Source organism: Clarias gariepinus, chromosome 4 (assembly GCF_024256425.1).
Source record: "Clarias gariepinus isolate MV-2021 ecotype Netherlands chromosome 4, CGAR_prim_01v2, whole genome shotgun sequence".
NCBI lineage: Eukaryota > Metazoa > Chordata > Actinopteri > Siluriformes > Clariidae > Clarias > Clarias gariepinus.
Genome location: NC_071103.1, coordinates 31003765 through 31029392, shown reverse-complemented (window position 1 = coordinate 31029392; position 25628 = coordinate 31003765). Strand labels below are relative to the sequence as shown.

The window sequence follows — 25628 nt, the reverse complement described above, 5'->3', positions numbered from 1 at the left end:
GCACATATACGTCTGAATACGGCCTAATGATTGTAGGAAAATTTAAATAATACATTTTAGGTCAATATTGTCTCAATGTTTCTGTTTTTGTAAGTCAAGTGTCTTAGTTGTTGTCATTATGTCTTACCTCCTCAGCTAAAAGAAAACAGCGGTAATTGAAAGAGCAGTAGATAAAAAATCTTGGCATTGCCAAATAAAATAAAAAAAATATTGCTAACGATGAATAAATAAATATATAAAATGGTACAGCATACAGAGGTTTATGTTCTACATAATTTGCAGTTTGACTGAAAATTTGCCTATAAATCATGGATATATATTCATAACTTTACATTATTTCCTTAAGTGAATTTATTAGACTACGTCTTCACTTCCTCTGTGTTTTATATAGACGAGTGCTGGTCTCCACTGGGAGTGCAATCTCTACCCCGCTCCAGTTTCACTGCCTCGTCACAGCAGCCTGGTCATCCAGCCTCCGCAGGGCGCCTAGACTACCATGACCCTCACAGTGACCTGCAGGGCTGGAGCCCTGAACCCGAGGAGTACAGAGAGCTCCCTCCATCTTCCCCCCATGGCCATACACAGCACAGCCAGGCTCCTTACCTTCAGATCGACCTGCTCAGACCATACAACATCACAGGTTCATATCAAAGCACAACATCTGCCTCAAAAACCCATAACCAAGTTATTCTAATGTACTGTACTGTATAGCTCTAATTGATCACATGATTTTCTAAACTGTTGTGACACAGTTATACTGTACCTTTGCTCTGGGTTTTAGGATTGCTCACCCAAGGAGGTGGACAGTTTGACACGTTTGTGTCCAGTTTCTATCTGCAGTTCAGCAATAATGGCACTCAGTGGTTTACCTACAAAGAGCTCATTACAGACGCTCGCCCTAAAGCCAAGGTAAATGTCTTCTCAGAATTATATTAGGAAAGGACAAAACAATATTATAAATAAAAAGCTTAGCTACTAATACACTTAGCTACTATTTACCAATTCTACCCAAACTCGTTCATTGATTATAGTTCATTAACACCAGAATAACAAAAAGGTGTGGACTCACAGACTTATGTTTTTCAGTGCCAGATTTTCAGAATTACGCATAACAATCTCTGAGGTTTTCTCCTTGTTATTTTAAAGCTGGACTGCTGCAACTCACCCTTGGCAGGTCTGCCTCTGTCCACCATTTGTCCTCTGCATCTGATCTAGAATGCAGTTGCACATCTCAATTTCCCAAGTTCCGCCACATTATCCCACTTCTCTGCTGCCTGCACTGGCTTCGTGTAGTTGACCGCATCAAATTTAAAACACAGATGATTGCCAGCAAAGCTAAAAACAGCCCAGCATACTTAATCACACCGCACCACTTTCCGATCCTCCGATCCTCCAGCACTACTCAGGTGGTCCCATCATCTCTCTGAGGAAGACATGCATCTAGACTGTTTTGATTATTACATTAAAAGAATTTTCCCAACACTGTTTGACTGATGGTACTTAGTAAGTAACCTAGGAACCTTTAAAGCACTTTTAAGCCAAATGCGTAAATGTAAATGTTTACACAGAATGCTGTAAAGAACATCCAGTGAGCAGCAGTTCTACATGTAAAAACCTGTTGTTGATGAGAGGAGTCAGACAAGAATGGTCAGACTGGTTTGAGCTTACATAAATTTCAGAGTAACCCTAATAACCACTTTTTTGCATTGGTGGTGAACAGAAAAGCTGTAATAGCAGAGAACCACATGTTGTTCAGCCAAGAAATGATAATATATTGGGCACAGGGTCACCAAAATGGGCAGAAATGATCTGAAATACAGCATGCAATCAACAACTATGCCATGGTCGCCATGGTATGCAAAGCCTCTAAGATTTCCCCAGTATGATGTTTGATATAAACATTAATTGTTTATAAATCATAAATTGACTGAAAATGTAAATTAGTATAAGTTTGTTTAGAATTATTGGGGTATTAAGCGATGTAGACATATAAATTCCACATGAAATCCATACAGTATAACTTTCTATTGAATAATGACCTGTCTGCAGGTGTTCCTGGGAAACCATGATGATCGAGGTGTAATGCAAAACAAACTGGACAGGATGGTGTTAGCTCGGTTCGTGCGGGTGCTGCCTCACGACTTCCAGAATGGCATCTACCTGCGAGTAGAGTTGATGGGGTGTGGAGATGGTGTGTACAGCTCATTTCCCTTTTTGCTGATATATTTAGCAGAGCAAAACACAATATGCATGATAGATCAATTTATCCTATGCATAAATTGTATATTATTGTACTTTTTTTTCCTCCCCATTTAGTTTTTCTTGCCATGGTTTTGTACTTTGTACTGTTATAATTTACATTGTATCAAACCACTCAGTGCTCGATGCTCAGATCTGATTATTCGGTAGCTGCAGATTAATTTTCTATTCCATCCGTTCAAGGTTTATAGTTATGCTCTTATTTTAATACACTATCATTTCCTAAGATGCAATGCTTCAGATAAACAAATTACATTTACGCATTTGATAGGTTTCCCCTTATCCAGAGCGACTTACATTTTTATCTCATTATACTGTACATCTGAGAAGTTGAGGGTTAAGGGTCGAACTCAAAAACCCAACAGTGGCAACTTGGTGTCGTGGGATCTGAACCTGGGTGTCTGGGGTAGATCAAATGTTTTTAATCTATCTTTTAATAGAGAAATTTTCTGTTAGCATAAATAAATCCTTTAGCATTTTAAGAATCTTTTATGCATTTTTCATTTTAAGGAAGTTTTCTCCAGTGTCAGTGCTTGTAACAGTCAGAGGTAAAGATGTAATTTTAGGTTTAGTAACATGGGAAGCTAAAATTTATGGTCATATAAGTGAGAGAAGAAAAAGCAAATGATTGTTTATAGCTGCAATAACATAAGGCAAAACAGTAATTAATGTATAGTCTACAAAAGTATGATTTATCCTTAAAAATGTATCTTTATCCGTAAAAAAAACATATCAGCACTGCATTATTGCTGAGGAAGTTAACTATTTAAAGTGTGTTGAAAAAAACTTAAACAACTATAGGTTGTTTTACTGCCAAATTATTATTGTCTTTAAATAAGCCAATATTTAAGAGGCCTTGGCCAAAATAGCCCTGTAAGCTAAGCTTTATGCAATCCAGTAAAATATCAGTGTGTGCCTTTTTATTTGCCTTGACAGTTTTTAAAAAAAATATATTTTACATCTTTGGCATTTATTATTATAGTTAAATAAGTTTTTGTTCTACTCTGAAATTATATTTTAGGCACTCCTACCCCGAGCTCTAAAGGCTGTCGAAGAGATCAGTTCTCATGCCCTCCTCCAGGGGGCTGTATTGAGGCTGCACAGCACTGTGATGGGTTTCCTCAGTGTCCAGATGGAGCTGATGAGAGAGGCTGTGAAACGAATCGCACCCACGTCACACCCACCGCTGTTCCACTTAGAACACCCAGTATGGCTGCTGTCACGTCAACAAGTACACCAACTCCCACTACTACGCCTGTAAGACCTAAAACATAATGTGCTCATAGTATAAAGCAAATAAAAATCCTGCTTTGAATAATGCTTTGAAATAGATCATGTAGTATAAAAAAATCAATTGTATTAAATTCTGGACTTTGGATTTATTTTAGGGCTGTTATCTTTAACTTTATTACTTTTTTATGTATATTGTTTTCAAACTTATTATTGTAGTTCATGTTGCACATGACTGATGCTCTCTCTCTCTCTCTCTCTCTCTTTCTCTCTCTTTCTTCCTCGTATAGCATGGAAAACCTGGCTCTTTGGGTAACTACTAATGCTGAAAATTTGTGTATTTCAGCATTAATGTTTATTTTATTTATTTAAATTTCCATGAAAATGTTTTGCGTTCTTTTGATATGCAATAAAAACCAGAGGTGTTTATTTAGGATGAAAATTAATGATTTTAAGAATAATTTTAAGATTCACTTAAGAGAAAGCAGGTTCATTAAGTTCAAAATGTTTCTACAGGAGTGATTAATATATTTACATATTTAACACATGTAAAAGCATAAATACAAGCTTTCAATCATCTTAAATCTTTTAATTCTTTGCTCAAGCAGCATTCCTTTCCCTATGTTTGATTATTAATAAAAAAATATATATATATGCTGACAATTAAGAAAAGATAAATTGCTTTAGATTTTTGATCACCAGTTTGTTCACATATAAATGTAAGTGTTGTATTCGTGCTTTACAGGTAACTGCTCTTCTCCTCTGGGACTGGAGGATGGCCGTGTGCATTATGGTCAGCTGACCGCCTCATCATTCAGAGAGAACAACCCAGCTGACACGGGCCGCCTCAACATCGTCCCTAATGTGTGAGTATCTGGCGATGTGGAGTGAAGACAAAGTTGCATGATGTTTATTTCTGGATCAGAGAAATTAGTTTTATTTAAAATAACAAATTTGATCTTTTTTCTATGTCTAATGCCAGGTCTTATTTTTTATCTAAATCTTTTTTTATAAGTCATAATTTGTCTCTGTGATCAGTATGTATGGTGTAGAGCCAGGACTATTATATACAAAATTCTCTTTTGGTAAATTACTACTGTGGTACACTCAGTGACATAATGCGTGGACAATATATTACATTTTTTTGTTACAGGGCCTAGAATATGTAGAGTACAATTAAATCTCATTTAAGGTACTGCATACTGTATTATATGTATTATGTATTATGGCACTGTGACCATGCACCTCCAGGGTCCAGATTTGATTCCTGCTTCAGGTCTGTGTGAATGAAGTTTGCATGTTTTAACCCGTGCTTGTTGTATTTCCTCTGGGTACTCCGGTTTCCCCCACAATTAAAAGACATGCAGATAAGGCTAATTGGTGTTCCCAAATTGTTTGTTGTGTGTGAAAGCATTTGAATGATGATGCGAGGTCCCACCATGGTTGTAAAATGGGAATAAAAATAACAGTAATTACCACTGGCCTCCATAGTTCCTAGTTGGAGTATAGATGTTCCTACAGTAGATGGATGGATAGATGGATACTGTATTATAAAAAGACTTTTACCACATCACTGTTGAATTCTTGATTCTGATTGGACAGAATGTGTGGATCGATTTCCTATAACAAAAATCACATATTTACAGTAATGTCCTCTTTTTAATACATTCTATTACCATAATAAATAGTTCTGTTACTTTTGTTTATCATTTAGAAGGAATCTCCTGTGTCAAAATTGACTTATTTTATGAATTTTAATCTAACTGTAAACTAACTGTAACTGTAAAACTCCAAAAAGTACTGTTCTATTCTATAAACAGTTCTTTTCTTTAAACTTTTAAAAGTGTAACTGTTGGCAATTTGCTGTGGTATAAGAGAATTAAAGAGCTTTAGAACATGTATTTATTGAAAAAGAATAATAGTAAGGACTAAATCATGAATTATTGTCATTATTGATAATTTTATCTTTTATTTCTTCAACTGTTGTACCATTCATTTACATTGGGTAACAGAAACGTTACATAATATTTCCCAAACAGTTTAGTGATGGAACCAGGCTGGAGCCCTTTACCAGGAGACCCCCACCCCTATTTCCAAGTGGATTTTCTAGAGCCGACCTGGATATCTGGCATAATCACCCAGGGCAGTGAGCGCATGTGGGGCTATCTCTCCAAGTACCGTTTGGCATTTGCTCTATCAGACAACCACTTCACAGACTTTACTGAGAGTGAAGACAACAGCTCAGCCCCAAAGGTATAGTTCACATAATAATACAAACAAAAATAATGAAATAATAAATAAATAAATAAATAAATAAATAAATTAATTAATAATGAAACCTTGGGTATACTCATCTCTCACATATGTAATAAGAAATAATCTGTACTTATTCTCTAAAATTAAGATTGTATGTTAGGGTCCCTAAGGTGTAAGGCATACTGTTTAGTGGACATGAATTGCTTTATGACAGATCTTTGAGGTGCGGATGGTAGGCAGGACACCAGTCACACGCTGGCTCGGCAGATTGGTGAGGGCTCGTTACTTGCGTATCATACCAGTGCAGTATCGCCACACCTTCTACCTCCGAGTGGAGATCCTGGGATGCAGAGGAGGTAGGATTTCTCTTTTTTCTTCATAAAGAAACCAAGATCCTTGAAATTTTAAGATTATGCTTTTCATTTTATTACCATTTGTCGAGTTGAGACACAATGAACTACTTAAATTTAACTATTAATATAGACTATTAAAATATTTAAAATTTATATTATATATTTTTGTTATATTATATATAACTATTTAAATTTAACAAAGTATGTCCAAGCAACAAATGGATTAGAAATTGAAGTGTTGCTTTATCTAATGTAATCATGAATGTTTTCTGCACATAGAAGAATTAGTCACTCCTGTTCCTGCTGAAGTGACCACAGCGCCTTCTGGAGTTGGTGTTGTGACACCGAGTCCTTGTGAGCTTGGTCAGTTTGCTTGTGTAAATGGGGAGTGTGTGCCTGTGGTAGCTCTTTGTGATGGCAGGCCTGATTGTGCAGATCATTCAGATGAGCTCCATTGCGGTGAGTCTAGTGTATGTCTAAAGTATCATTGAAGGGCAGACAGACTATTCTAGTGCTTCCCTACTGAACATCTTTGGAATGAATTAGAATTCAGAATGAAATCCAGGCCTCCTTGTCTGCCATCAGTATCTGATCACATTTCTCCTTTTATGGAAAACTATCTTTCCATGGATATGATTATAACAGCTAAAAAGGTCTAATCTGGAATAGAATTTTCAAAAAGCACATGTGGGCATGAAGATCAGATGTTCACATACTTTTGGCCACATTGTTTTCATAACAACAGCTGACTGTACGGTCTTGTTTGATATGAACTGGGTAGAATGTAGTTATCACAATCTTGATCTGACCACTTCTATAACTACTAAAACAAAAACATGTGCACATGAAGTAAAAAAAATGGATCTTACCTCCGGAGAATGTGGATCAGTCTTCAATTATTCATCTTTAACTATGTACATATTTTCCATAATTAGTATGAAGACTACACGTGAGTGCAACTTCCTCAGCTACTGTTCTCTAAGAGCAACAATGCAAATATCTTATTTCCTTATATTTTGGCTTAAAAGAGCCATATTGAGTTTTTGAGTGTAATTTTCACTCCAGTCCCTTTACCTAACCAGTATCAGAGGAAGGTTTTTTGTTTGTTAACCCACAGAGTGATTTATGAATCACTGAAGCATTTGTGTTCTTTTGATTTACAGGCACTGCTCCTACCCCAGGATTACCAGGTTTATGGAATCACACTGTAACACCAGGAAGTCCTGGGTACCAAACCTACACTACTGGATCTCCTGGAGTGTACACCAAAACTCCACAAGATGGTCGTCCAGGTGTGGCAAGTGTTTCACCCATTGTTACAGGGGGACCTGGTATTGGCCCTGAGGGACCGACTGGACATCCAGGTATACAGTCCATACTGTAGCTTAAAGTACAGTGGAACCTTGGATTACGAGCATAATTTGTTAAGGAAGTGGGCTCGTATTCCAAAACACTCGTAAATCAAAGCAAGAAATAATGGAAAATCAAATTATTCGTTCCAAGGCCCAAATGAATAAATACATAAAAATTATTAATACAAAATATAAAGTAAAAATAAAAACAAATTAACCTGCACTTTACCTTTGAAAAAAGTAAAAATAAATCCGACCAATAAGTGTTTCCGTGTATGTGTGTGTTTGTGTATGTGTGCGAATCTAAAGTAAGTGGAGAGGAGGAATCAGCCCCTCCCTCCACTTTATCTTTGAAAAGAATTGTGACAGAGCAGAAAGTGTGTGTGGAGCCGAGGGTGGGGGGTATAAATGTGAGAGTGTGTGTAAGGCCTTGTTCACACGGGCGTTAAATTATTGGATAAACAAACTTGCTCTGAACGTCCTAGACGTTTATGTTGCGTTTTGTAGTGGCGCTTGATTGACTTCTACACCGGCGTTTGTTTGTCTCTGTCTAACGTCAGCCTGCAGCCCAAATTGTAGTTTGTGTGTTAACCTGTGGGGGCAGTGTGTCGGGAACTGGATATGAAAGCCCGCCGATACCGGGTTCACTCTCTGACTGCACAACGTCGGATTAAAGGAAGTTTTTTTTGTGGTTTATGAAGAAATGCTAAATTTTTCGCATATGTTTTTTAACAATTTATTTTATTTTATTTTGCCTTTTTCCGCATTTCCCAATGTATAGCATGTAGGATCATGGGATATATCCGGTCCACCGAAGCGTAAAATAAACATGAAGAAAGCGAACTAGAAGCGGTTTCTTTGCGTTTGTTGGGTTTTGAGCGCTAAGAAAAAGCTGCATGCAATGTTTTTTTAATGCCGTATGAACGCGCAGCTGGACAAACGCACGTCACCAAAGCCTGTGTGAACACTCTCATTGACTCCCATGTGTAGAAAACACTCTGCGCTTGATCCGCGCTTACCGGATGCTACGAACTCAAGAAAAACGTTAGATTTTAACGCCCGTGTGAACAAGGCCTAAAGGAGCACTGTGTCAAATTACGCACACAAACACATATAATGACAGGCTGTCATTAAAGACAGAGGGGAAAATACTCTTTTACCTCTCTAATGAGACTTTCTTTTGCTTTACACGCACCACACGTGTGTTATAAGAAACACACACATACTGTACAGACACAAAATAAAATATGTTTTACGTGCACGCGTGCACAGATGTTGATTATACCAGTGAGAGTCAGGCACTAAGACCCAGTAGGGGAGACAATTACCCACAACTCCACAGCCCAAAAGAGAGAGAACATACATTGGCTCAGTTGTGATCACGTATTGCTCTGCGTCAAAACAAAAAGTGTATATGTGCTACATTATACTCGGTATTCGTAAACCAAGACTTACTTGTTTTTCAAGTCAAAATTTATTAAAAATCTTTGCTCGTTTTGCGGAACACTCACAAACCGAGTTACTCACAATCCGAGACGCCACTATATTCTGTTTTCAATACTACAGGCTGAGATCCAGAAGCTGTATTAGCTTATTAATTAACTAAATGAATACATATTGTATACAAACTGTATTTCTCACCTGTAGCAAAATTAACTTATAGGATTGTGGAACATAACGACACCTCATGACGGTGGTTTACCCAGAGTGCTGTGTGTAGAGGGCCAGTTTTCCTGCAAAAGCTTTGGCTGTGTGGATGCAACTCTTGTGTGTAATGGAAGAGAGGATTGTCCAGATGGCTCAGATGAACATAATTGTGGTACCTATTAAAAAAAAAACTTCTATAAATTTTTTTTTAAATGGCCCTTTTTACAGAGTACTACAGCTCATTTTGTCTATCATCTCTTAGGTTTCTCCACACTCACCCCACTAACACCTACACGTCGCCCCCTGGTGCCAAGTCTCTGTTCTACCAAACAGTTTACTTGTAGCAGTGGGGAATGTGTGCATCTGGACAAGAAGTGTGACCTCCACAAAGACTGTGCTGATGGCTCAGATGAGAGAAACTGTGGTGGGTACACTATTAAAGATGTCAGATCAGTTCATTTTAATGGTTGATTTTATGTTCCCTTTATCATAGACATGCTCATTTTGTCTTGTAATAGAAAATCTACAGTAAGTGCATTTAAAGGTTACAATTTAAGGTCCTGTGCCTTTGCTTTGTTCTGCAGTGGACTGTGTGATGTCTGCTTGGACAGCGTGGAGTCAGTGCAGCGCGTCATGTGGTCTGGGTTCTTTGTTCCGCCAGCGTAAGATCCTAAGGGATGCTCGACCCGGGGGCTCCTGTGGGGGCGCACAGTTTGACAGCAGAGCCTGCTTCCTTCAGGCCTGTCCTGGTGAGGGCTAACTTTATGGTTTATTGTTTTTATCTTATTGTATTCTATTTCTAATTTTTCAGTTCATTGGATAGTAGAATGTCACCTCTCCATGCTTCATTGTCTGTTTTAAATTGCTCTAATCCTTCTTATGTCTCATTTAACATGTTTTTCTCTTTCCTCATTCCTCTGTGCCTATCTTATCCCCATCCTTTCCCCTCTCCCAGTGGATGGACAGTGGGCTGAATGGAGTGAATGGTCAGAGTGTGATGCAGAATGTGGTGGTGGCCTGAGACTAAGGAACAGATCTTGCTCAAACCCTCCACCCAAAAACCGTGGGAAAGAGTGTGAGGGGATGACTATGCAGACTCAGAGCTGCAACACCCACCAATGCGGAACCGGCACAGACTCCCATAAAGGTGTGAGAGTGTAGCAGCTCCTGAGTATTTAATTTAGCAACACATTTAGCACAGAAAGTAAATTTAGCACATTTAGCCACACTTTTCAAACAGGAACAGCATATGCATCGATATTTCCATCTTGACCTTGCAACATTTTACCATATTAAACTCTTCCTTGCTCTTCCTATTTTTGAGCCGTTAGTTAAATTTTTTCAAAATAAAATTACTTTGAGTTCCTTTACTTTCCTATTTTTCTAAACAGCCACAATTACTTGTTTTTTTTAAGCATTTTTGAGAGCAAGAATTTTAAGCAAGAATAGGTATTTTTTTTAAACAAATATTAAGAACAGGAATTGATATAAATCTTTAAACTGTACGGATTGTACCAGTGTTGATTAAGCATTTGTCTGCTGTCTGGGTATTCATTAATGCTCTAACTTTATAACCACAGTATATAAGATTTGTCTGTCTGTGAATTTCCTTTTGGTTTTGAGTTATGCTTGCTTACTGTGAATCATTTCTGTGGTTTGCTGTAGGTTGCACTAACGGCATGGTGCTAGTAACAGAAGCAGACTGTGCGGCAGGCAGAGTGGAGCCGTGCCCTTTGACCTGCTCTGATCTCAGTTCTGAGAGTAACTGCTCCTCTCACTGTATAACAGGTACCACTGATCTAACGTAACACAAATCTGTCTGTTGTACACTAATCAGCTATAACATTATGACCACCTGCCTAATATTGAGTAGCCCCCCCTTTTGCCACCATAACTGTGATGCACACCTTTTTATTACAACCAGCATTAACTTTTTCATCAATTTGAACTCCACCAGCACTTCTATTGGATCGGACTACGTGGTCCAGCCTTCACTCCCCATGAGCATCAGTAGGCCTTGGCCACCCGTGACCCTGTCACCACCTCACCGTTTTTTCTTCCTTGAATCACTTTTGGTACTGTATGTCTTCTGCAGTTTTGGTGTTGCTCTGACCCAGTCCTATAGCCATCACAATATGGCACTTGTCAAAAGTCACTCAAATCCTTATACTTGCCCATTTGTTTCTGCTTTCAACACATCAACTTCAGAAAAAAAGTTTCACGTTTCACTTGCTGTCTAATATTTCCTACCCAGCTTAAATTAGTAAGAATTTTAATGCCAGTTACAATGGAAAGGTGTCAGAACACACAGGTCACTACTATTTTGATGGCAAAGAGAGTGACCTATTTAATATTAGGCAGATGATCATAATGTTATGGCTGATCAGTATATTTCATGCCATCAATAAAGCAATGTTATAGAATTATGCAAACAGATTTTTTTTTACCTCTGTAAAAATAGTTAACTATTCTTGCTTCTGTTTTTCTTTGTTTCTCCAGGGTGTCGTTGTCCAGTTGGTTTGTTTCTTCAGGATGGTCGATGTGTCAATGTGAGCAAATGTGTGTGTGTATGGAAGGGGTCAATGCTTCAACCAGGGGATGAGGTCATCTTAGACAACTGTACATTTTGGTGAGCAATGTGACATTTAATATTGTAATTCATTTAAATTAAATTTCATTTGTATATCGCTTTAATCAATTGACATTGTTGCAAAGCAGCTTTACACAATCAAAAGAATTATTTAAGTTTGTATGAAATATGAATGTGTATGAATCAGAGTGAAAAGATTGTCTATGATGAGCATGCCAAGGACGACGCAACAGTGGCAAGGAAAATCTCCCTGAGATGGCAGTGGGAAGAAACCTTGAGAGGAACCAGACTCAACAGGGAACCCATCCTCATTTGGGTGATAACGAATAGCAGGGATTGATCTGCAGTCATGCTGTGTGTTAGGAGGCTGGAAGTTCAGTAAAAGAGGAGATGTGTTTAAGTTAATATCTAGTCCAGTTTGTTATTGGAGGCTCAGGTAGACTGTAGAAAACGCCAGTCCTGAACTATCAAGTGACTACAGTTACAAGTCCTCAGAGAACAGCTGTCAGCATCGGCCGAGGACAGGACCTTCTTTGTGGAAAAGTGGAACCGTCTTTAGTCACCACACGCATCCCAAGTAGACTACGCGATGAGATCTCCAACCAGAAGCAGGACACCAGGATGAGTCAGACAGGTCCAGAGGGCAGAGGGGGTCTGGACCACTGGTAGCTCCGGAGCGACAAGTATAACTCAGACAGAGAGACAGTAAGAGGGAAAAAGAGAGAGAGAGAGAGAAGAGGAGAGAGCAAAAGAGCAGGAGAGATAGTTAGGTATGGTCACAGTCAAACAATGTATAAGATCAATGTATATTTACTGTAGTGTACAGTGCAATCAGGGACTTCTGCAGGACTAACTATACCAGCATAACTAAAAGGGAGAGCCAGAAGGAAACACTGACATGACGGCTCCCTAAGATGTAAAGCGACTTCACTGTCAACAAACCTGAGTGATTAATGAGAGTGGGGAAGACTGCATCTAAACATACAGTTCACCATAATACTATATGCCTATGAGTCCCACAGATCTGCTCCTTTATCTAAGGCAAATATGTTTACAAAAATGCTTGGCTAACTAAATAGGTTTTTAGCATAGAGTAAAACACTGAGACTGTGTCTGAGTCCCAAACATTAATTGGAAGACTATTCCATAACTTTGGGGCTTTGTAAGAAAAAGCTCTGCCCCCAGCCGAAGTTTTCATAATACTGAACATGGTACTGACAAGCAGCCTGCATCCTTTGATCGAAGTAGGCATGGCGGATCGTAAGACACAAACAGTTCACTCAGATACTGCGGCACGAGACCATTTAATGCTTTATATGTCAAAAGTAGTATTTTAAAATCAATGCGAAATTTAACAGGGAGCCAATGCAGTGTGGATAAGATAGGGGTGATGTGCTCGTATCTTCTGGTTCTAGTGAGGACTCTTGCTTGCATTCTGAACTAACTGAAGCTTGTTTATGCACCTAGTTGAACAACCAGACAGTACGGCATTACAATAGTCCAACTTAGAGGTAATAAAAGCATGAACTAGTTTTTCTGCATCATTTAGTGACAACATATTCCTTATCTAGGCAATATTTCTGAGGTGAAAAATGCTATCCTGGTAATATTATCTACATGTGCTTTAAATGAAAGGCTGGAATCTATAATCACACCGAGGTCTTTTACTGTTGCAACATTCAATCTAATATGTTCTGCACACATTGCTCAACTTCAGTAAGTTGTTTTTTCTTATCTGGTTTTGCTGAAATGTATAACTGTGTGTCACCAGCATAACAATGAAAACTAATACCATGCTTATAAATTATGTTGTCCAGAGAAAACATATAAATAAATAAAAAGCAGTGGGCCTAAATCTGAACCCTGAGGAACACCAAACTCCACTTGAGAACATACAGAATAGTCACAACTTAAATCTACAAACCGATAACGATCAGTCAAATAGGATTTGAGCTAGGAGAAGACCGTTCCCTTAATTCCTACTACATTTTTTAATTTGTGAAGGAGAGTGCTATGATCAAAAGCTGCACTGAGGTTGAGTAACACCAGTATAGTAATGCAACCCTGATCAGAGGCCAGTAGAAGGTCATTTAATACTTTAACAAGTGCTGTCTCTGTGCTGTGATAATACAGTGACTGATACAGTTTGTTTATGCTATTTCTATGTAGACATGAACATAGCTGCTGTGCTACTATCTTTTCCAGAATCTTCGAGATAAAGGGGAGGTTTGTAATTGGACAGCTGACAAGGGTCGAGGATGGGTTTCTTAATGAGTGGTTTAATAACTGCCAATTTAAAAGATTTTGGAACATACCCACTGCTGAGTGAAGACTCCTTAGCAGAGTTGAGATCCAAGTCACAAGATGTATAGTTTTAAAATACGTTTTTATTTATTTATTTTTATGCAGTATGTGTCAAGATGGTTACGTCTCCTGTGACAACTCCAGCTGTATTCCCAAATGTGACTGGTCAATCTGGTCCGCATGGACCTCATGCGACAGCAGCTGTGGAATCGGCATCCAGCAACGGTTTAGGTCGGATTATCTTTTAACATTATGTAGATAATTTCTAAACTATTCACAAAATTTTTGTATTGAATTATAATTATCTTTAATTAAAGGTCGGTTTTGAGTCCTTCTGAAGCTGTGAACGTAGAGCCGTGTGTTGGAGACTCAACAGAAGCACGGCAATGCTACACACCCTGCCCACCAGGTCAGATTCCAGCAATTTCTGATTATAGTCAAGGAGGGTTTATTAAATTCTACAAAGAGCAAGTCAAACCGGGACTTGTGATGAAATTTCTTGTTACTAAAGGTGTAAAACTGATTGATTTACAGAAGGTTTCAAGCACAGAAATAATGATGAGACTATTAGAAGCAGTAAAACATTTGAATGATGCAAACATTTTAAGAACTCAGTATGTCTGTAAATAATGATCCCAGCCAAGGTGGCTCAAAGTTGTTCCCATGAATGCTCAGTGAGTGGAATGCCTGAAAATTAAAAAAGATGACAAATAACTTGTCAACTTGAAAAAGAAACACATCTGTCTGTGGGAACTGTATCCACAATCATTCATGAACACCACTTGTACATTACAGGAACTTGGCTGAGAGTTACTGCCACATTCGCCATATAGTCGTGACTTCACTCAGTTTTTATGCCATTGAAGGAGTTTGGAGTTAAACACTAGGATAAGTGCATTAGTGTAACAGGGGATTATATGGAGAAAAAAGGGAGTTTATACTGTGTCATGTTCTACACAATAAAAAGTCCTAGGTCAAAGGTCCTCCTGCCTGGTCTGATCCCACAAAAAAATTAATGCAGCACAAATACCTGACCACAATAGAAAAACACCAAAACACATACACAGGTCCCAGCAGGCAAAGAGCCCAAGACCACCAAACCAAATTATACTTACCTTTAATATTTTTATGATGTTTGTAAGAACGTTGATTTAGTCTGAGGGTTGAAAAAGGAGAGTGGGCAGCTGGTTGGGGTTGGGATGGCAGAGGAAAATGGGCCAACGTCTGATTTGTTTCTTCATGATTATTAATAGAACATGGCCTGCCTTATTTGGGTAAACTGTAATTGTAGATTCTGCAGGATGTTCCAGGTTCTATTAAGTGATTTTTTTTATTTTATTTTAGCTATTAAAAGATTAAATATTTAAAACAGATTTAAAACCTTGGTCAGATAATGATTGTGATACTTATGCAATAGCTATTAAGCATATATACCTTTACCACATTTTAATTTCCTGTTTCATCATTTCTGGAAGGGGCTCCATGGAGTGAGTGGTCTTCATGGTCTGAGTGCAGTAAGACATGTTTCTTTCACGTGGATGCTGTGGGAATGAGACGCCGCTTTAGGAGCTGTAACCACACTGACTCTGCCTCCTGCTTTGGAAACGGGGAAGAACATGAGCCCTGTAATACATTACATTGTCCAGGTATACACAGATTCTACTCTTTTAAACAAATTGTCCTAAAGTACTTTTGTTATACAATGCATACTCTGTCCATACTCATGCTCTAAGCAAGTTATGCTTTGATGTTTACAGTATGTGTAACTTTTTGTAAACTGTAACTTCATTTGCCTCTGCAGTACATGGTGGTTGGTCAGCATGGTCTGCTTGGTCTGAGTGCTCATCTGAGTGTGATTCTGGGGTTCAAACTCGAGAACGTTTCTGTAGTTCTCCTCCCCCTCTGTACGGAGGCAGCAGCTGCGTGGGACCTCATATACAGACCCGAGACTGCAACTCCCAGCCCTGCACAGGTTTTACTGATCACCATAGGAACATACACTATTGAGCCATTACATTAATACGATTAACATTTAAAACCACCTAGGTTTTGGGTTTCACTTGTGCCACCAGGACAGCTCTGGTGTTGTGGTGTCTGGCACCAGAACTGGCACTTGTAAAAGTAACTTACTGTAGATCCTTAATCAGTAACTTTGAGAGAAAACTGTTCCCTTGCTGTTCTGTATTAATCTTTTTTTGAGTTAATTCACACAAAAAAAAAACATTTTAAAAAATACATTATTGTTTTTAATCCATATACAAATATTTTAATGAGACAATTATTATCATATAATATTTAATTTAATAATATTTATTTAGATTTGCCAAAAAGTTCCAATACAGACAAAAATATACAGTATTATACAATATATAAATATTTTTGTGATTTTAATAGATTAAAAAAAATAATACATCTTGAACACGAGGTTTAAGGTAGGTTTTTTGCCTGCCCTGTGGAAGGCCTGGGTTCGATTTCCAGCCGGTGCCCAAAAAACACCAGCCACTGGATGCAGTGCCGGTCCTAAGCCCGGATAAAATGGGAGGGTTGTGTTAGAAAGGGCAGCCGGTGTAAAACCTGTTCCAAGCTGGTATGTGCAGACCAAATCATCCCCTGTCACGACCCCTTCCCAGGAGCAGCCGAAAGAACAACAACAAATACTTAACATGAGTCTCATTTGATACTTATTTCATATACTTATAGATCAGCAGCAGTAAAACTATAACAGACAAACACTTCTATCACTCCATTAGTTTAGAAATAGGTGTATAATGTCCTTGGAATAATCACTAAATATGAATTATTGTTTTTTTTTTCCCTCTTTGTATTTGCAGATATGTGTCCGATTGGTATGAACTACTTGACTAAAGAGCAGTGCCAGGCGCAGGGAGGAGCATGTCCACGTGTGTGCCTTGATGCTATGACTTCAGTGCAGTGTGCCACAGAGTGCTATGATGGCTGTTACTGCTCTCCAGGCCATTACCTGTTCAACAATTCCTGTGTGCTTCTCAGCCACTGTCCTTGCTACCACCAGGGGGTGCTCTATACACAGGGTGACAGTGTGCCACATGATGCCTGCAACAACTGGTATATATTCTCACAACAGTCCTGTTTTATCTTTTTTTTTTAATCTGTGATGCTATTGATTTTGCTACATGAAAATATATGCAAAGTCATATATCTGCTTTGTGTGTGTGTGTGTGTGTGTGTGTGTGTGTGTTTGTGTGTGTGTGTATGTGTGTTTTCGGTGTGATTATTTGTTCACAGTACTTGTATTAATGGAGCAATGCGGTGTGGTAAAGCTCCCTGCCCTGGTGAGATGGATTCATATTCTATTTCGAGGCTTTTCTTTAAGGGTAAATGTTTCCACACATTGCTATGTGATACTTTTTTTCTAACCAGTTGATTGTGGTTGGAGTGAGTGGACATCCTGGAGCTCATGCAGCAGGACATGTGATGTTGGCATCAGGAGGCGGTACCGCTCAGCCACTAATCCTCCATCAGCATTTGGAGGCCTTCCTTGTATTGGCGACCGTGTTGAGCTGGACACGTGTAGCATCACCCCTTGTAGTGGTAGGGCTTTTAGAGATATGCAGTTATAAACTTGTCTCTTTGTTCCAGCTTTGAGGTTTAAACTAATGGAATTGTTCTAATACATACAGTATCATTTCTATACTGTAGTCAGACAATATGACGTATGGCAGATTATACACATAAAAAAACTGTCTGTGGTTTGTGTTTGTGTGTGTTTTGTGCTACCAGGAGTGAAAGGCCCATGGAGCGCTTGGTCCGAGTGCTCGGTGCCATGCGGTGGTGGATACAAGAGCAGAACCCGAGGGCCAATCAGATCTCACGGCACACAACAGCAGTTTAGCGCCTGCAATCTGCACCGCTGCAGTGAGTACATGTGCACAGCAATACAGTACTCAAATCGAAAAATATGGCCTTTCGTTAAATTCTTTTTTCCTGTGTCTCTTTGCTTCCTGTGTGTTTGTGTATGGTAGGTAATGGCACTGGCTGTGCCGGCGAGCAGGAGTGGACAGCGTGTATGAGAGAGGGACTGCTCTGTTCTGATCTGGGTATGAACACTGAATTGAACTCCACCTGTTCTCCAGGATGTCAGTGCCCACAGGGTTCTGCGTTACAGGTGTGTAAATGCTTTAGATATCTGAAATACTTCTCGTTCCTGTCTTCTTGCTAAATCATGTTGTGTCTCTCTCAGGATGGGAGGTGTGTGCCTTTGCATCTGTGTCGCTGTGACGTAGACGGTGAACAATCTGAGCCTGGAGCTGTGGTTAATAAGGATTGCAACACCTGGTAACAAGTTGTTTTATTACCATTAGTTTATTAACTAATTACAATCTTAAAATTCCGGATAAGGCCCAGACATCTTGGAATATATTATGAATTTGATTGGGTAAAACCATTTGTTCTCAATTATCTTATCTCGCAGTACTTGTGAATCAGGAAGACTGATAAACTGCACACAAGTAGAGTGCAATGGTAAGAGTTTCTCTGTTCTGCTTTTTAAGAATACAGTATTGAAGTTATACTTTTATAATCGAGTGGTCATCTCCTGGCAGTGGATGGTGGATGGTCAGTCTGGACTCCTTGGAGTGCGTGTTCAGTGTCCTGTGGTGCTGGCCTACAGTCACGCTATCGTTTTTGCTCCAATCCCGAGCGGGCTGGTGCTGGACTGCCCTGCCTAGGCCCAGACCGCCAGGATAAAGCATGTGTCCAGACTCCATGCAGCCGTAAGTGATCCTCCATGCGTGACATTGAGCAATCTTTTTGAGAGAAGATAGAGGAATGCAATTTATAATGTCACTGGTGTTTATAAAGGTGATGGAGGATGGAGTGAGTGGACATCCTGGACAGAGTGTACAAAGACATGTGGTGGGGGTGTGCGCAGCCGCCGGCGTGAATGTGACAGCCCAGCCACTGAGGGAGATGGAGACTTCTGCGAGGGCCTAAAAACCGAGATTGTAGCCTGTAACACAGACCACTGTCCAGGTTCTTGCTATTTTTCACTTTCCTTGTAGCAGCCTGGTTTGCAAATGGCGTTTGTCTGGCTTGTTTGTGTGTCGAAATAAAAAATGTTGACTGTGTGTTGTGTTCTCAGTGACGCAGTGCTCAGATGTTTCAGGCACTGTGTTTAGTAGCTGTGGACCATCATGTCCTCGCACATGTGATGAACTGACTGTGAGTACAAGATTGAGCTAGAGAGATAATTAACTGCTATACCATATATAATAGGTGTTAATCTCTTACAATTTAGGGATATTTAAAGATGAATATTGAAGACTTTATACTATTTTAGATTATGATGATGATGATGATGATGATGAATATCCCACAGCACTGTGAGTGGCGTTGTGAGCCTGGCTGCTACTGCGTCGATGAGAAAGTGTTAAATGTAAACGGTACGGCGTGCGTAGAGAGAGAGCAGTGTCCCTGTCTGGACCTGACCACCGGACAGCGAATCGCTCCTGGAGAGACAGTCCTTACTCCTGATGGCTGCAACAACTGGTGGGGCCTGGAAAGCTACATAATGGGCGGAAATCAGAAATTAATGCCAATTTACACCAATACACAAATTAATTTCCTTTGTTGTGTACTTGTGTGTGTTTATAGTACATGTGATGGAGGACAGCTCAAATGTGGCAACAACCCATGTCCAGGTTTGGCACATTTTACATTAAGAGAGTAGTTTGTAACTTTATTTAAAGTTTTTTGCTGTTTAAAATTCTATTGAAACTTCGGTGTGTATGCTGTATAACTTCATTTCAATTAAAAGGTGGGTAAATCTCATTTCTGGGCCAGAAAACCTTAAATTATACTTGTGTAAGTAATTTAAATAAGAAATTTGTTTAAAGAAACTTTACTTAATTAACAGAATTGAAAAACGCTCGTAAATGAGTTTTAAAGCATTTTAGATTTACATCCCAGTTCTAATCGCAATGACTTACTACTGTATAATTAGAAATTTCTAATGAACAGTTTTATAGGAAACTGTTTTTCATCCCCTCATCTCAGTGAATGGAGGCTGGTGTGAGTGGTCCAGTTGGACGCCATGCTCCAAGACCTGTGGTGCTGAGTGGGTCTCTCGCTACAGGAGCTGTGCCTGTCCTGTGCCCACAGCAGGAGGGGCAGCATGTCCAGGTCAACAAGAGGAGCACCAGGGGCTTGGAGTGCAAATAGAAAGACAACCCTGTTCATCAGTCACCTTTTGCCCAGGTGACAGACACCTCTATTGCAAACACACTGATGACACGAAATCATACTAGATACAACCAATACACTGATGACATGTTGACATGCCTTAGTAGAGAGCAAGTTTACAGTTTCACTATACTCTATACTGTAGTTCATACTTCGCCATTCATTCCAATTTCCCATCATTATGTTAAGTACAGATTTCATATTAGAAACATTAGCGTCAGATTGTTTTAGTTTTGTAGGTAGGTATTGTTTACAGATTAGATAAGTGAAAGATCCTGACTGCTTGTATGTGTCTCTTTACTTTCTAGTCCATGGTTCATGGGGATTGTGGAGTGAATGGTCAGAATGCGATGCATGTGCGGGTGCGTCTGTCAGGAAGCGAGAGTGTAACAGCCCCCCTGCTAGATTTGGAGGTCTGCCATGCCACGGGGAGTCCCTCCAGAGTCGAGGCTGTCAGGACAACCAAACCGTCTGCTCAGGTCAGCTTTTATAATTTGCTAATGATGTCCATTAGTGTCCATTAGTGTCCAGTGGGGCGCAAAAGGAAATCTAAGTACCTATAAACTAAAGTAATATTTTATACTAATAATTATAGATCATATATGATAACTAATATTTAAGTATGTTATTTAAAACAGAAAAAAAAAAACACTGGATAGTGTACACACATGATTTGCAGCAGCATCACATCATTGAAATATTAATACATGTGGCGCAGCAGTAACAAGGTCACCAGATTATCCGGAGACTGTTTGAATTCCTGGTGCATCCTACAGCTGATTCCCTATGTGAGCAAGCAAAGTGAAAAGTTGCAGTTTGAGAAGTTGCACCTTTTGCCCCCTTCCTGGCTACAAGTGAATTAGAGAAGAAAATCTGTAATTGTCTATTTAGTCCAAAAATATTAATGAATTTATATTCCTGATAAATTATTATATCAGCATGGTGTCATATCCCAAGTTCGATTATTTTTCGATAAAAGCTCATTATGTCTTTTTTCTTCCATTATATATAAATATTATGGTAGCAAATTTTATATTATATATTCTACTTTTTTCTTTCTTTTTCTTTGATGTTAATAAACAGTAGTCTTTTCACTTTGTATGCAAAAGGTGAAGGGAATAAAATATGGAGGTGGTGGACAGTGCTATAAATCTTGCAATTTTATAGAATAGCATCAGCTAACTAACTGTTGTTGGTGGTTTTATGCCGGATGCAGTTCCTGACACAACCATCCCATTTTATCCAGGCTTAGGACCGCATCCAGTGGCTGGGAATAGAACCCAGGTCTTCTGCATGGCAGGCAAAACACCTACTACTGAGCCACCAATACTGGTGTAATACAGCCACAAAATATTGGTTAAATCCCAACCAATGTTTGGATACGTTATTTTTTAAAGTAACTAATTACATTACAAATAAATTACTGTCATTAAAAAGTAATCAGTTGCTTCATATAACTACTGTCATTAAAAGTAATCAGCGGTACTTTCTGATAAAAGTACTTTTCCATTGCAGAAAATGAAAACTCCTTTGTGATTCCTCATGCATGTTGTTTTAGTCAAGACCTTTATAATTATTCTACCATCAACACTAAGTAAAGTTTTGCCCATAATCTGTTAACTACTAACACCCCATCTCACCTACACGGTTTTCGTGCGGTGGCTGTGAGTACGGTTCATCATAATTCATTGTGAGTTTTGGCACTGTGATTAGGTTTTCATTTTTCTGTGCGCCGGTCCTCATGGAAGCTTGTGTGGCTCATGGTGCCTAACAACGGCTCATATTGCCTAACACCATTTCTTACTGCAAATGAGAGTCAAACTGCAGTGGTGAGACAGGGGAATAAAAGCAGGAATAACAGAGAGGGTGGGGCTTGTAGGACGACTTTCACACACACAAAATAATGGATTACAATACACACGGATTACATAGATTGTCATGAATAATGGATTACATTTTTTTAAATATAACTAAACACCATTTTGAGTACTTAAATGGTGGACCTAACGCGATAGATTACTCGTTACATCAAAAAAGTAATTCAAGAGCGTCTGAATGGACTACGGTTCAATCACGGAAGTAGCTCACTTGTAAAAAAAAGATCGACACTGCAGTGCACCAAATACCAATATTTTCAATAATGTCTTCAATAATGTCTTCAGTCCAGTATATTGTATGTGGGTGCGTATAGGGGACCCGGAGAAAGAACCAGTTTCAATGAATCAGTCCGGGAGCACGATGATAGAAAATGGCTGTCCTGAAAAAGCTGTTCTGATAGGGAATTTCGGAAAATCCTCAACAAAACAGAGTTCACAGTCCAATACAATGGAAAACAGCTCAAAATGGAGAGAAAAAAGAGTGTAAAACAGAGACAAAATGGTGTCGAAAAGCTCTACAGAATTCAAAAACATTTCCTTAGGCATGATTTAGGTTTTCGGCTACAAGATAGCAATGTGGGGAAAGGGGACAGATTTAGTTAAGTGGATTGGTAAGCTTTACATTGTATAATTGTGTCAAAGGCGTATAAGACTCAATTTGTCGGACTTAAGAACAAACCTGACCTATGAACATTCTTCCAGAACGAAAATTGTTTATAAGTTGGGGACTACCTGTACTGTAGACTGCCTTTGAATGTGTGCAGTGTACACAAGTCCCTGTGAATGAGCTGTTAATATAGAATCAGTAACATGCCTTGCATTACAGAGCTGCTCTTTAAAAATATATATTAATTACCACCTCCTGACCAATCAAAACTGAGAATTCAGCAACACTGTGGTGTAGTCAGTGCTAAATAAAGAAGATTAAATTAACCCATAACTTGTTAGTTGAGTCAGACTTGTGGGCCATAAATAATGTTTGCCGTTACTTGAATGCCAGTGTTATTGCAGCTTTGTTTCATCATCCTGTCTCTCCTTGTCTAAACTCAGACTGTGGAGGCGGACAGGAGGAGTGGCCATGTGGGAAGCCGTGTCCTCGTTCATGTGAGGATCTCCATGGTGACACTGAATGTATAGACACATCAGCATGCAGTCCAACCTGTGGTTGCCCAGGTGACATGGTTCTGCAGGATGGCGTGTGTGTGGAGAGAGTGGAGTGTCGGTGTAAATTCCACAACAGCACTACTGGTGAGAATAGCATTCCAGAGTGAAATCATTTCCACATTCTTTATAAGGAAGGAAAAACTGTTTGGATTAATTTCCTATTCACCATAAAGTTCACTATTTTGCACTTTGTGCTTGCACCTCGAGGGTCAAGGGTTTGATTTTTGCCTAGGGTCTGTGTGCATGGTGTTTGCATGTTCTCCCTGTGCTTGGTCGGTTTCCTCTGGGTGCTTCAGTTTTTTCCCACAGTTTAAAGACATGCAGGTTAGGCTAACTGGCTTTTCCAAATGCAATGGATTGGCACCCTTTCCAGGGTGTACCCCGCCTAGTGCCCTAAGTACCAACCCTGCAACCCTGAGCAGGTTTGGTCGTATCAAAAATGAATGGATGAATGGTAATAGTGGTGATAAGTAGTTTCTAACATCTAAGGAAGCAATTTCAGACACAACTAAAAATCTTTAACATGCGATTCTGTCGTTCAACTAAGCTTAACCAGGCATCCTTCTGTTTTCCTAATAATTCAGATTTAAATATCACAAACACAGCATGGGAGTGGCCAGGCAGGACTAACTGGCAATATGCAAACTCAGGAGAGAGCATCATCACAGAGTGCAGCAACTGGTAAAGTCAGCCTTCTGCAATTTTTATTTTATTTTATATATTTATAGCCTTTTTGTTATTAAGAGTAAAGTTCTGACATTTGCAAGGCTGATACATAATTCTGATATATTGTGCTCACTTGCATTGTTCTTGTTTAATTAGCACGTGTGAAGCTGGTGTATTGCACTGTGACTCGCTCCCTGGTTGTGTTGTTGATGGTGGGTGGAGTCAGTGGGGGCCATGGTCTGAGTGTTCAGCTCCGTGTGGGGGTGGAGTCAAGCTGCGGCTTCGACAGTGTAATAACCCGGCTCCTCAGGGAGGAGGGAGAGAATGTAGTGGTGGTGCTGACCAACAGAAGGAGTGTAACAGTCATGCCTGCACAGGTGTGTACACTTGCACTTGCATAACCTGTGCAGACACTTTAATGTATTCAGTCTCTTTCAGATGAGTAATGTGTTAATGATTGGTAAGAAATAGTCCCTTTGTCATAATGGTAAATTTCCTTATATAGGTACATATTTAAAGACAGGGTTCTCTGATGCTGTAGATTAGATTGGAGAGTTTTCTTAAAACCCCACCTTTTTAATTGAATTATTTAGTATAATCAGTTTATTTAGTATATGCATACCTTTAATCTAGTACGCATAGACCTAAATACAGAAAAATAAAGGTGGCTTCTGTAGATAACAGTGTTATGTCCAATTTTCAACCATAATAAATATTTTAAATGGCATGATCTAACATGTACAGCTGTGCTCCTCAGACTCTGGGATGTGGTACGACTGGTCGGCATGGTCCATGTGCTCTGTCTCCTGTGGAGGAGGGGAACAGAGACGAACCCGTTCTTGCCGCACTCCTCCATGCACCGGTATGACACGTCAGAGCAAGACCTGCAACACACAAGTGTGCCTGGGTGAGTTACTCACTGCGTTGTTATACAACCTGCGCCCAAGAGAGGGATGGTGAATATGAGAACAAGTTATTCATACATTGGTTAGCTATTCTTGGCAATAATGTAGAATGAATCAAGTTATCAAAAATAATATCACTGAAATCGACAGGAACAAGTTTAGGTTAAAAGCTTGGGTAGTATATGCAAAACGTTTATTATCTTAAATATTAACTTAAATGGTACCTTGCGATGGACTGGCACCCCATCCAGGGTATATCCCACTTTAAACCCCAAGACTTCTGGGGGGGACTGGATAGGTTCCAGTCCTCGAACCCTGTATACAGGATAAAGCGTTATAGACAATGAGAGAGTGATTAACGTAAATGGCTGTTTATTTTATCATAAGATATAAGATTAAACCAGAATGTATACGTATAAAAGTGTCTTTGCAGTATTTTGGGTGAATGCAGGGACTGGCGACGCCAGAGGAAAGGGAATTTACCTCCTGTAGACTATACACAACCTTGAGCACCTAGGCATGGATGGTTAAATAGAGTTAAAGGATCATAGTCTCAAGGGATAAGATCATTATACAAAAAAGCTTCAACAAAACCCATTTACATTGTCCTAAGTTTATTTCCTTCCGGTGCTTAATTAAAGATGCTCTCTCTTAGATTGGAGCTAATGATGCTCAGACAGTAATTATGCATATTTCTTCCCCTCTTAAATGGTAAAAGTTAAAATCTGCTATTACCACCATACATGCTTATTTTTTAATATTGAGTTCATTCAAGTCTTGAAAGTCTGTTTGACTCTTGATTGATT

General features: G+C 39.2%; 1 protein-coding gene across 1 annotated transcript in view; it reads left to right on the top strand.

The window, feature by feature from the left end:
* sspo (SCO-spondin) overlaps positions 1-25628 on the top strand; it is a 91677-nt gene that overhangs the window by 35115 nt on the left and 30934 nt on the right. Inside the window, exons 40-76 of the mRNA XM_053493669.1 lie at positions 392-640; positions 782-909; positions 2050-2200; positions 3281-3516; positions 3780-3801; positions 4235-4355; positions 5529-5742; positions 5960-6101; positions 7262-7462; positions 9114-9269; positions 9360-9521; positions 9682-9846; positions 10053-10244; positions 10763-10885; positions 11597-11726; positions 14097-14222; positions 14309-14400; positions 15467-15637; positions 15793-15963; positions 16823-17075; positions 17256-17302; positions 17391-17561; positions 17751-17885; positions 17993-18135; positions 18211-18305; positions 18442-18491; positions 18572-18742; positions 18831-19001; positions 19111-19190; positions 19348-19517; positions 19623-19669; positions 20025-20225; positions 20519-20689; positions 23138-23335; positions 23836-23932; positions 24074-24294; positions 24675-24824. Of these exons, the coding sequence (XP_053349644.1) occupies positions 392-640; positions 782-909; positions 2050-2200; positions 3281-3516; positions 3780-3801; positions 4235-4355; positions 5529-5742; positions 5960-6101; positions 7262-7462; positions 9114-9269; positions 9360-9521; positions 9682-9846; positions 10053-10244; positions 10763-10885; positions 11597-11726; positions 14097-14222; positions 14309-14400; positions 15467-15637; positions 15793-15963; positions 16823-17075; positions 17256-17302; positions 17391-17561; positions 17751-17885; positions 17993-18135; positions 18211-18305; positions 18442-18491; positions 18572-18742; positions 18831-19001; positions 19111-19190; positions 19348-19517; positions 19623-19669; positions 20025-20225; positions 20519-20689; positions 23138-23335; positions 23836-23932; positions 24074-24294; positions 24675-24824 (5523 nt within the window). The remainder of the gene's footprint in view (positions 1-391; positions 641-781; positions 910-2049; positions 2201-3280; positions 3517-3779; positions 3802-4234; positions 4356-5528; positions 5743-5959; positions 6102-7261; positions 7463-9113; positions 9270-9359; positions 9522-9681; positions 9847-10052; positions 10245-10762; positions 10886-11596; positions 11727-14096; positions 14223-14308; positions 14401-15466; positions 15638-15792; positions 15964-16822; positions 17076-17255; positions 17303-17390; positions 17562-17750; positions 17886-17992; positions 18136-18210; positions 18306-18441; positions 18492-18571; positions 18743-18830; positions 19002-19110; positions 19191-19347; positions 19518-19622; positions 19670-20024; positions 20226-20518; positions 20690-23137; positions 23336-23835; positions 23933-24073; positions 24295-24674; positions 24825-25628) is intronic.